The sequence below is a fragment of the Hipposideros armiger genome, unplaced genomic scaffold (genome assembly GCF_001890085.2).
Source record: "Hipposideros armiger isolate ML-2016 unplaced genomic scaffold, ASM189008v1 scaffold_41, whole genome shotgun sequence".
Taxonomy (NCBI): domain Eukaryota; kingdom Metazoa; phylum Chordata; class Mammalia; order Chiroptera; family Hipposideridae; genus Hipposideros; species Hipposideros armiger.
In genome coordinates, this window is record NW_017731391.1 from 2235150 (window position 1) to 2245920 (window position 10771).

General features: G+C 47.8%; 1 protein-coding gene across 1 annotated transcript in view; it reads right to left on the reverse strand.

Annotated features, from left to right (window-relative positions):
* LOC109380868 (NKG2D ligand 1-like) overlaps nucleotides 1-6142 on the reverse strand; it is a 15166-nt gene extending 9024 nt beyond the window's left edge. The window contains exon 1 of the mRNA XM_019638912.1: nucleotides 5690-6142. Within this exon, the coding sequence (XP_019494457.1) occupies nucleotides 5690-5789 (100 nt within the window). The 5' untranslated portion in view covers nucleotides 5790-6142. The remainder of the gene's footprint in view (nucleotides 1-5689) is intronic.
* Between the last annotated feature and the right edge of the window lie 4629 nt (nucleotides 6143-10771).

Genomic DNA, 10771 nt, shown 5'->3' on the forward strand with positions numbered 1-10771 from the left:
TACACTATAAACCCATCAAACAGGTTTAACAGTTTTCCTAATGCAGGTGTCTTTTCCATCACATAGGGAATACACCTGCATTTGTACTATCTTTCATACTTATTATGTGGTTACCTTTACTGTGCTCTTTATGTCTTCATGTGGATTCAAGGTGCTGCCTAAGAATTAGGCCTGGCACCTCAAACACTGACTCACTGGCTACCAGCCCCAGGAAACAGCAGCCATTGGCTTCGCTCCCAACTCCCCCACTCATCCCCAGGGAGCACTGAAGTATCCTCAAGTGCTGGAATCCCCCATAGAGAAGGCTGGACTTCTGCAAATTCTCTCCTCCACTGGTATCTGCAGGGTCAGCACTTCTCAGGTTTTCTTTTTTTGTTTTCACTCCTGACTTCAGAGAGAGGTGTCTAGGCAGTTTCCTCAGCCTGAACAGGGTTTTGTCTTCATGTTACTAGATGCACAGGTGGGTGAGACTTCTCCTGGGTCTCTCAGCATATGGTGCTAGATCCCACTACACCCACAAAGGTGCTCTTGTTCACAGATACCTAATTCATTGTTTATCCCTCATGACATTTTTTTCGTAACCGTATCTCCATCTGTACTTTAGCACTAGCTCTATGCTAGCTCTCTATCTCCTTTTGATTCTGGGTCTCAGGAGAACCTTGATTCGTACAGTCTTACTCACCTGTCCTAACTTCAGGGATGAGGTAGTCAGGCAATGGGGCAGGGTTGGCAGGAAATTCACCTTTCCCATCCTGACTCCAGGCTATCAGCTCCTTGCTTCCCTCTCAGTTCTGCTTACAGTACCTGGTATTTTAAAGCACTCTGCCAAGGATGCCAAGAAGGATTGAGCAAGTTACAATATTGGAGGGGATCCAGGGGCTGGGCATGATAGACTTGGCCTTGGATTGAGCTGTACCTGGGGCCACGGTTGGTGGGGCTGAAATGGAAACACAAGAATGACAGCCTTGTCCAGACCCTGAATCTCAGGAAATGCTTCTTCAGTGTCTGCTGCCTCAGGTAATCTTACAATGCAGACAGTTTCTACCCCTCTACTGTGTGGCAGCTGTAGGGACAGGCCCTAGAGTTGGACACCTTGAGGGAGCTCATACAGCTAATGGGGGAAACAATATGACCTGCCACCCATCTTGTGACAGAAGAGGAAGTGACACATGAGGAAGTTGGTAGAGAAGTTCTCTGAGGAGCTGACAGTTGAGGTGGTATTGAAGGATTTCCAGAAATAGAACAGGTGGGACAAAAAAGAAAAGTGATTCTGGAAAAAAGAACATTGATAAGAAATCTCTAGGAACAGAATGGTGCCCTCATGATGGGGCCAGCAAGAAATTTATGGTGAGTGGTTCCAAGGTATGTGCAGTGAGGAAGAGATGTCAGGAGGTGAGCAGGGAAAGGAAGGATGGTAGGACATGCCCATGGCTATTGTTCTCTCAAGAAGAACTCACTGTGTGTGGATCACTTTTTCACACACACACACACACACACACTGAGGTCCATCTCGTTTCCAGGGAACTCACTCTCTGCTCAGTTTCCTGCATCTCCAGCATCCCCTTCCAGGGCACCAGACGTCCTCAAGCCAAACAATACAGTCTGCATTTGGGATCTGTGTGGGGAACCCTGTCACATCTCTGTCATTGTCCAATGTCTCTTTATCAGTCTGCCTCTAGTGTCTGTCTGTTCTCCGAGTCAAAGAGGAAAGATATCTGTCCATTGAAGCCAAAAGCCCAGGATCAGCTGGTGTAGCCACTGGCTTCCCACTGACATATTGTACTGCCCAGCAGGGAGAGAGGGTCAGTGTCCCCATCATGGAACAAAGCTCAGCCATGTGTCTTCACAGGTGCTTTGTCCCCACCTGGTGTCCACTCCGCTGCTGCTCCCCTTTATTTCTTTTCTTGTTGTATCCTCTGTGTCCAGCCTGGCTGCTGGGCCACCTGGATGGGACCAACTTCCAATATTTACATAAACAGCCCCCTAACCTGACAACAACTGTTTTTCTGCCCTGGGCCTTTCAAATTTATTGATGGTTGTGAAAATCTCTGATTTAATGCCAAGCATTAGCTTTTTGAGCTCTTCTACCAGGTCTTTCTGTCTTTCTCTCCCAGGCCCTTGGTCATTCACCTTCATCCCCAGAGGACCAAATAGTTTGACTTTCTCACGACCACAGTGATAAATAAACATGTTTCCATTGACCTGGTCTTGAACCTCACACTATGGTTATCCATTAGGAGTGATAGTGAAGTTATAGCAAAGAGAGGGAGCATTCGTGAAGGAAAAATGCAGAGCAGGGTTGGGGTTGGGAGAAGAGGACCCATAAGCAACTCTCCCTCATCTCTGTGACAGCAAGAGCATCCCCCTGCCCAGCCCCTCCCTTCACCAGTTGAAGGCTAGTACCCTTCCCTTGCTTGATGAGGACAAGGAGGCCACTGCCTGGATATGTCCTTTCTGTCCACTGGCCAATATCCAGCATGAGACAGCCCCTAACCAATGCAGGGATATGCATGGCTGGCTCGAGGAGGAAAAGGACTAGATGCAGAGGATTGTCAGAAACTAGCCCATGCCCTGTGGGGAGAAGGTAGAGTGTGTCAGGGCTGCTCCTGAGGAAACTGGATGGTGGTGTGTTGGGGTGAGGAGAGAATCCACCATTGGAGAAGGGAGAGCTGACGATAATGAGTCCTGGGATTTAGCACAGACCTGGGAGATGGTGCTTATCTGCTACTAGGATGGGTCTTGGGACTTTGGGGAAAAGGTGGCTACACTGCATAGAGCAGATAATCCAGAACTTCTGAGGCAGGTTGCACCTAGTGTGTGACTGACATCATCCCTGAGATTCTGAAGCATCATCATGGCTCCCCCATTATTAAAGTGGTGCCCGGGGTGGGTGAGGAATAGACACTGTCCCAGGTCTTACTCATTAGAGGTGTCACTGGGTCCAAAGACCCAACAGTGCTCATTTCACACTCCCTGGATTTGTACCAAGAATGCGAAATCTTTGCAGTTACTGAATGAGCTATGGGGTGAGGGCGACCAGAGGGAAGTACAAGTACCTCCTTTTCATCCCATCCTCCCTCTTCTCCAAGGAGAATGTTAACACAGTATCACATCCTGGGTGAAATGACAGGGATTAGGAGCAACCTTTAGGATGCAGGCGCAGAACCCCAATCTCACCCCATTTAATAGCAGCCTGGTCTGAAGCCTTTCTGTAAATGAGTGTATATTAAATATTCCAGGCTTTGCAGATCCTAAGTCTGTGGCAGCTACTCAACTCTGCTGAAGCACAAAATCATTCATACACAATACATGAATGAATGAGTGTGCCTGACCTGCCACTGGGCCCCTGCTCCACAAACCTGTGACACTGGACGTATCTGTGGGAGGACAAGGTGCTATGTGGACTTCATGGCATCCTAAGTGGAGAATCACAGCACAGACCCATAGGTCAGGAGCAGGGCCATGCCACTTGCAGTGGGGACATCCACACATTTGAAAGTGGCTCCTGGTTTAGTGCTGGGGCCTGGTAGAGATGAGGCCTCTGGTCATGGGATATCAGAGCTGCCCATCATGAGGTGGTTTCATCAACACACTAATTCCTTGGGTCAGGTAGGACCACAGGTCATAAGATACAAGTGATTTTATTTTTTTTTTATTGTTAGTTTCAGGTGTACAGAACAATGCAATAGTTACCCTTTTCACCCTCACAAAGTAACAACCCCCCTCCCCCATCTATNCAGGCCATAACCAGCACCAGTCAGCCCACAGCCATTGCAGGGACATGCCAGGCTGGATGGAGGAAAAAACGGTGTAGACGGTAGAAGGTGCTACGCAAGGAGGAGGTATAGGGTCAGGGGCTACTCCTGAGGAAGCGGGATGACAGTGAGTGCGGGGTGAGGAGAGGACTTGGGGAAGGCAGAGTTGACATGTGTCACGGTTTTAGCACGGCCCTGGGAGATGGTGCTAACCTGCTGCTAGCATGGGTCTTGGGACTTTGGGAAAGGGATGGCTACACTGTGTGGAATAGAATATCAGGAACTTCCAAGGCACACAGTACAGGGAGGGATTAAAAGGCTCCAAGAAATACATATGTCAGAATGGATAGAGCATGAAAAGCTAGAAGAAAACAGAAAATGTCCACAAACTATGCTCCATGGGAGGGCCTGGAGGACTCTTTGTTTATCAAACTTATTAGAATGCCAAGGGTGATGATGGGTTCAAGTCAGGCAACCCCAAAAGTGCCACTTTGGCATATCAATTATTCCTAATAAAGTTACTTAAGAAACAGCAGTGCAAGAAGTACGCTCTGACCCCCTTTCTCCCTCTGTATCAGGAAATTAATTTCCCATGTGCAAGGTACCTTCCCGGTATCACGAGGTAGACAGACATCCTTAGTCACAGAGATGGGGAATTGAAAGCTGAGAAGCCTGTATAAATAAACCTACTTACTTCTTAACTAATTTATTATACTATTCCAAATCAAAACCCCTATGTCAATTTTTCACAAATTTTTTGTTTCTTTGTCTAAAAGGTGTAAAAGCTGCCTAATTTGCTCAATTCAGAGAGTCTTATATTTCTATAAGTGAAGAAAAAAGTGAGTTTCAGGCATGGAAACCCTCAAGGTCACAGGGAACAAATAAAATACAGAAGCAGGTGGCCCTGGTCCTAGCACCAGACACGTTGCCCCACCACGAGCCTCAGGTCACACCTATGGTCATGCCGGGTCAAAGGTCCCCTTGAGCCAAGGAATCCAGTCTACAGAAAGGAGGGAGCAGTGTCCCATACAGTCCCACATCCTCTCACAGTCACTCCACTCAGAAGCCATGGGCAGGATAGGACACGTTTTTGGCTTTTCAAAAGAGGAGGCTCCCTGAGAGATAATTCCCGAGGGGACTGGGGCAGCCATATCTGAGACACGCTATGTACCCTAAATCTGGGGTCAGCAGTACAGGAAAGTATACATCTTGTTCTCCACTTGTTTGCATGTTGTCTGGCTGTTTCTGCCACAGAAACGTGCAGGTGTGTAGAGCATACAGCGACAGGCACTAAAGTGGCCTGAAAATCAAAGGCCTGCCCTTTGCGACTGTGTAATGACTGACCATTACATGCTGCTGCCTCCTCAGCAGGTGGAAAATACCGGCTTGTGACCAAAGGGGAGATTCTGGGGCAGCATAGTTAGGCGATCAGCTGGCAGAGCCCGCTCAGTCCAAGGGTGGACGGCAGTGGGGGGCAAAGCTGTGTGTGCACAGTAGGGGTATGTGGTTATTCTTGTACGCGACCCTGCGGAAGTGCTCTGTGCTGAATCGGGAGTCCGGTGACTCAGGCCCCTACTCCCACAAGGCAGGCTGGAGGTTCGGTTTTAAGCAGCATTGACTGCTGCGCCCTCTCTCCCTCCCTTCTCCCCGCCCCGCTCCTACCCACCCCCAATTTGCCCAACATCACTTTTTCTCCCAAGCCGCCTCTTTTTGGTCACTTTCTTGCGGGGATGGCGACAATCGGCCCCTTAAGCCGCCAAGGCGATAACGAGCCCGCAGAGAGAACTGAGGAGGGGGGGCGCCACCCGCCGGGAAGGTTCGCGAACTCCCTTGCGCACCGCGCACCCATCCCCGGTCTCAATGCCCCACCTCCTCCTGCCTCCCTCCTACCCCGTCACCCCAACGACCCCCTGCATGTCCCCACCCCAACTCACCGCCGCGAGCCCAGACGCAGCGCGCAGCCCAGGTACAAACGAGCAGCAGAAGCCAGGTCAGGAGCACAGGACGGTACTGAGAGCCGACGGTTCGCACCATCGCGGAGAAAGCGTCAGGGAGCGTTTCCTCCCACTCGGTTTTCTCGGAGCCGGCTGTAGCTCTGCAGGCGTGGAGGTCCGCAGGAGACGAAAAAGTACTGCTGGGCGAACAGGCGACGGAGATCGGTGGCGCCCTCAATTTTTGAGGAAACTTTGGTCACGGCCCGGCCCGCCCCATCTCTCTCCGCTGTCACTTCACGTCGCGCCCGAGTGGCCCTCCTTGCACAGGCAGCTTTAAATATCCAACTTTCCGCCGCCAGCCGCGTTCCGACGCAGGCCGGCCGGCTGGGAGAGTTTTATCCGGTCGTCGCGCCTCTTCCCAGCGCCCCGCCCTCTAGCGCCGGGCCTCTCGCCCCTCCTTCTTCCCAGCTCTGCGCTTCGCGCTTCACTGTGACACAGCCCCGCTACCACCAGCTTCCCTCCTTCCTGCCAGCACCCCACTTCAGGAGATATGGGAGCACAAACCACTGGCAACAGAGGAGTCAGAACAGGTGTTACCCACAGCGTCTCAATCCACAGTCACCCACAAACCCCTTTGCCTACTCTGCTCAAAAGACTCTCATACAAACCCTCCAGCATCCCCACTGCCCCCCACCCTTGAACTTCCCCGCAGCTCTGCCAGCTCATCTAACCTGCAGCCCCAGGGGTTCACTTCACAGGCACATCTCAGCCACTTCCCTCACCCCTCACTGCTCCCCAACCATGTTTTATTACCCAGTTCTTTAGTGTTCAAATACGCCAGTGATCCAACACCTTCCCATCTGTGTGAGCGAAATCACTTCCTCCGCCTAGTGGCACCTTATCCCCTTGCCTGAGGACTCACCCCACCAAAGGCTGTGCTCCTGGCCCAGGAAAGAGTAAAAGCGACAGGAAGCAGTATCACAAAGTATGACCCTGGGAATAATGGTAAGGAAGGGCACTCTCACTCTACCCTTGGGCCCAAAACCACCTTTTCTACCTACTGAGGAGGCAGCAGCATATAAAGGTCATAGATTTAGGCAGGAGGCTGAAACCTTTTCTACAAAGGGCCGAGAGTGAATGTTGTGATATTTGCAGTCCACTCAGCATCTGCTGTCAAGTCATGACCTAACCCAGGGTTCCCCAAACCTTTGATAAAAAACAAACAAAAAAATCTTGTTTCTGAAAATAGCATAATTTAATGCAGCAACTTTCCCACGTCATAACAGCTATTCCAATACCTGCGGTTTCTTCTCTGGACGGTGACAAGTTAACAACATCAACCAACCCTTGATGGCAAAATCTGACCCTTGATGACAGTTGGCTGTCAACCTAATATATTATTATCTTCGAATCAGACATGGGCTCACCAAAATGCAAATGAAACTTACCCATAGAACCCCTCACCTGCACAGGCTCCCTACCCGGCCCTTGAAGAGGCCTTTGTGTTGACTTGGTCGCTCTGAGATCTTTGCAGACGTAAGATGTTTGCTCACAATCAGGACTGTTAGCTTTACCCTGACTCTCTTTCCATCAGACTTCCTTATGTCAGGTGGAATTGGAGGGGAAGCTGGCATTGTCTATTCAATTAAGAGGAAGAATAGCTAGGAAGACATTTTTTGTTGTTGTTTAATGAGATATATCTATGTGTTCGCACTGTCGTGTAGAAAATGATTCCACCCTTTCAGTTGCCAAAAAAAATACTGAGGTTCAGCCTGTCTCATGTTGTGTGTGTGTGTGTGGGGGGGTGGCAGCAGGGAGACAGGGAATGTGACACCTAGCCCAGGTGTCTGGTGGGTGTGATCTGTCCCAGGGAAAGGGACAGATCCGCAGAGCTGTGGGCACAGGCCTCTGGCTTTAGCCCCTGCTGGAAGGAGACTTTGAAGGGCTTCACTGGCCCAACCAAGCAGGCGGAGGTTAGGCTGCATTCCCAGTAGGAGCAGGAGGAAGGCCGGACACCAGTTTTAGACACTAGGTGTCCATGGTGAGGGTTCAAGGCGGCTGGGCCTCCATGGCCCCCGGGGCGTGGCGCCCTCAGCCTGCTTCTTGCTGGCTCCCTGAGCCTGCTGCTGAAGGGCTACAGACCTTTAACAATGTGCAACATCACAGTGTTCAAGCATCCAGTCAACAGATTTCGGGACATATGAAAAGGCAAGGAAAGGAGATTCATAATGAGGAGAAAAATGAATCCATAGAAACGGACTCAGATCGGGAGCACATGCTTAGGTAGTCCCATGCAAGCAAAGACGCTCCAACTGTCCTTAACCTATAAGGGAGGAAACGTGGTTTTCTCTCCACCCTTTTCACCCATGTGACAAAAGACAGATTAACAAGAGAAACACAAACAGAACTTTGTTAATGTGTATACCTCTTATATAGATAAGACATATTCCCAAATTAGCTTAGAATTCAGGATTAAATATCTTAATAGGGAAAGGTGTGGGAGGTAGGAAGGGGGGTTGTAGGCCTGTAGAGGAAAGTAAATGATTTTCAAGAGACATAAATGGGCCCTTACAACATGGATGAGAAAAATGAGAATGGGACAGCATCTGGCTGGTGTCGTGTCCACTTCTTGTCTCCTGTCCTGTGATGAGTCATCCTCCTTGGTTGATGAAGCTCCCAGGCAGGGGATTCATGAAAACTGCTTTTTTTTGAGGGTCTGTCTTCAGGCAAATATAGAGAGTTCACAGTAAGCATCTCCAGCTTTGGGTGTTTTTCACATGCCTACAGCTCAAAAAAAAAAAAGCAGAATATTTGGGGTGGCAAAATCTGCAACCCTTCATACCATACACAAAAATTAACTCAAAATGGATTATGCATATACATACATATTTATGAAATAAAACTATGAAAGAATTAAGAGAAAACATAGGAGTAAATCTTTGTGAACTTCTTTGACAAAATCTTCTTAAATACAGCAATAGCACAAATGACAAAGGGAAAGGTAGATAAAGCGACTTCTCCAAAACTTAAAAAATTCTGCCTCAAAGAACACCATAAAGAATGTGAAAATATAACCTAAGAGAAAGGGAGAGAAAATATTTTGCAATCATATCTCTGGTAAAGGACTGGTTTCCAGAATATATAAAGGAGACTTTTACACTCAATAATATAATGATAAGTAATTCAATTTAAAAATAGACATTACTCTAAAGAAGAACACAAATGGCCAATAAACACATGAAAAGATGCTCATATCATCAACCATCAGGGAATTGCAGATCAAAACCACAGAGATGAACCTTCACAACCACTAGAGATGGCGATCATCAAAAAGACAGAAAGTAACTAGTGTTAGGGAGCCTGTGGAGAAGCTGGAACCTCCTGGGTGGCTGGGGCAGAGTGTATGGAGAGGGCCAGTCAGTGTGGGGGACAGAGTGAAGTGAGGGCTACATGTGTGCTGGGGGGAGACCTGTGTGTCCGTGACTGTGCAGGATCCATATGAAAAGGGAGAACATAATGGGGGAGCCTCAGGTAGGGAATGTTGCTGGAGGGGTGTGGGTGGAGGCCGGCTCCCTCTCCCTTGTCCAAGCCTTGATCACAGAGCTCTGGCAGCTGCCAGGTAGGTGTTGCAACTGGGCACACACATGCCCCTCGGGGCTAGGCAGGGTTTTGTTCCTCAGACACGTGGCCAGAGACTCTGAGTAATTATATTCCCCTCAACCCCAAGGCCAGGCTTGAAAAGGCAGAGTGTAGCCCCCACTTCACCTCCTCACCTCCCCACACGGGCCTTGGCACTGTGACTGGGGGAGGGGAAGGGCTGTTTCTACAAGCATTTCCTCCAGCGCCCCCAGGAGCCTCTCCTCAGGGATCAGTTCTGAGTCCAGCTCCAAACCTACTGCAGAGATTCTGGGGGTGAAAAAAATCGACCTTTGACATCCTCATGGGAGATTGCGATGCAGGAAGTCTATGGAGCACATGCTGAGAAGTACTGGGGTGTTTCAGGAGACAGGTGACCTGGTGGGAGGCTGCCTCTAGGGCTTTGGAACAACATACTTATTGGCCTGTATTCAAATGGCAGTGAATGAGCATAGTGATCTAAAGACCTTAAAACATGAGGGCTGCTTTTAAGCCCTTCAGGATACATAGGGTCTCTAAGTAATTGGAGACCCCACACGTACATCATGTCACGTTTTTTAAAATTTTATTCTATTAGGGAACAGTGTGTTTTTCCAGGACCCATCAGCTACAAATAGAGTAGTTGTTTCAATCTAGTTGTGGAGGGCACAATTCAGTGGCCCATGTGGGGCTCGAACCAGCAATCTTGGTGTTATGAGCACTGTGCTCTAACCAACTGAGCTAACTGGCCACCCCCATGTCACATTTTTAAAAGCAGATGCTATATTCAATTTTTTGCTGTAAAATTTGCAAAATATTTAAAGTTTGATTTTGAAATTATTTGGCTAAAACATGAGGAAAAAATCATTAAGCTGGAGAATTAAGATTATTGTTGGTTACACTCTTTTCTTATGTATATTTTGCCTCAATAAAAAATAAAACAGAAGCAAAAATTATTTAGTAGCATGTAAATAATATATTTATTATAAACTGTAATTTCATGATAATCATTCTGTAAATTTGGGGTTATTGCAAAGTAAGAATATCTAACCTACACGGTACTATCAAATGGAATGAACTTTTATGGATACTAAATCCAGCAATTAAAGAATTGCATGAATTACATTTTGTAGGTAATTAATTAAACTTTTGTTCATTTCTGTTTGGAAATTGCTCTTTAGAACTTTGTATCCAAATATGCATAGTGATCTAAGGTTCTCCTTGAACAATTCTACTTCCCTCATCCTTTATATCTCACAGGTTTAGACACAACAAACCACTTGCATCTTAACTATTTTTATTCCCTTGTTTCTTTTTCTGTATTCTTTTGAATCTTTTTCTTAACTGGTTGCCCTGGGCATGGAAATTAGCATCTTAACCTAAAACAATCTAGTTTAGATTCATACCAGTTTTCTTCCAATACAACTGTATTATCTCCCCCTCTTTGAGCTGTTATTATCATACAAA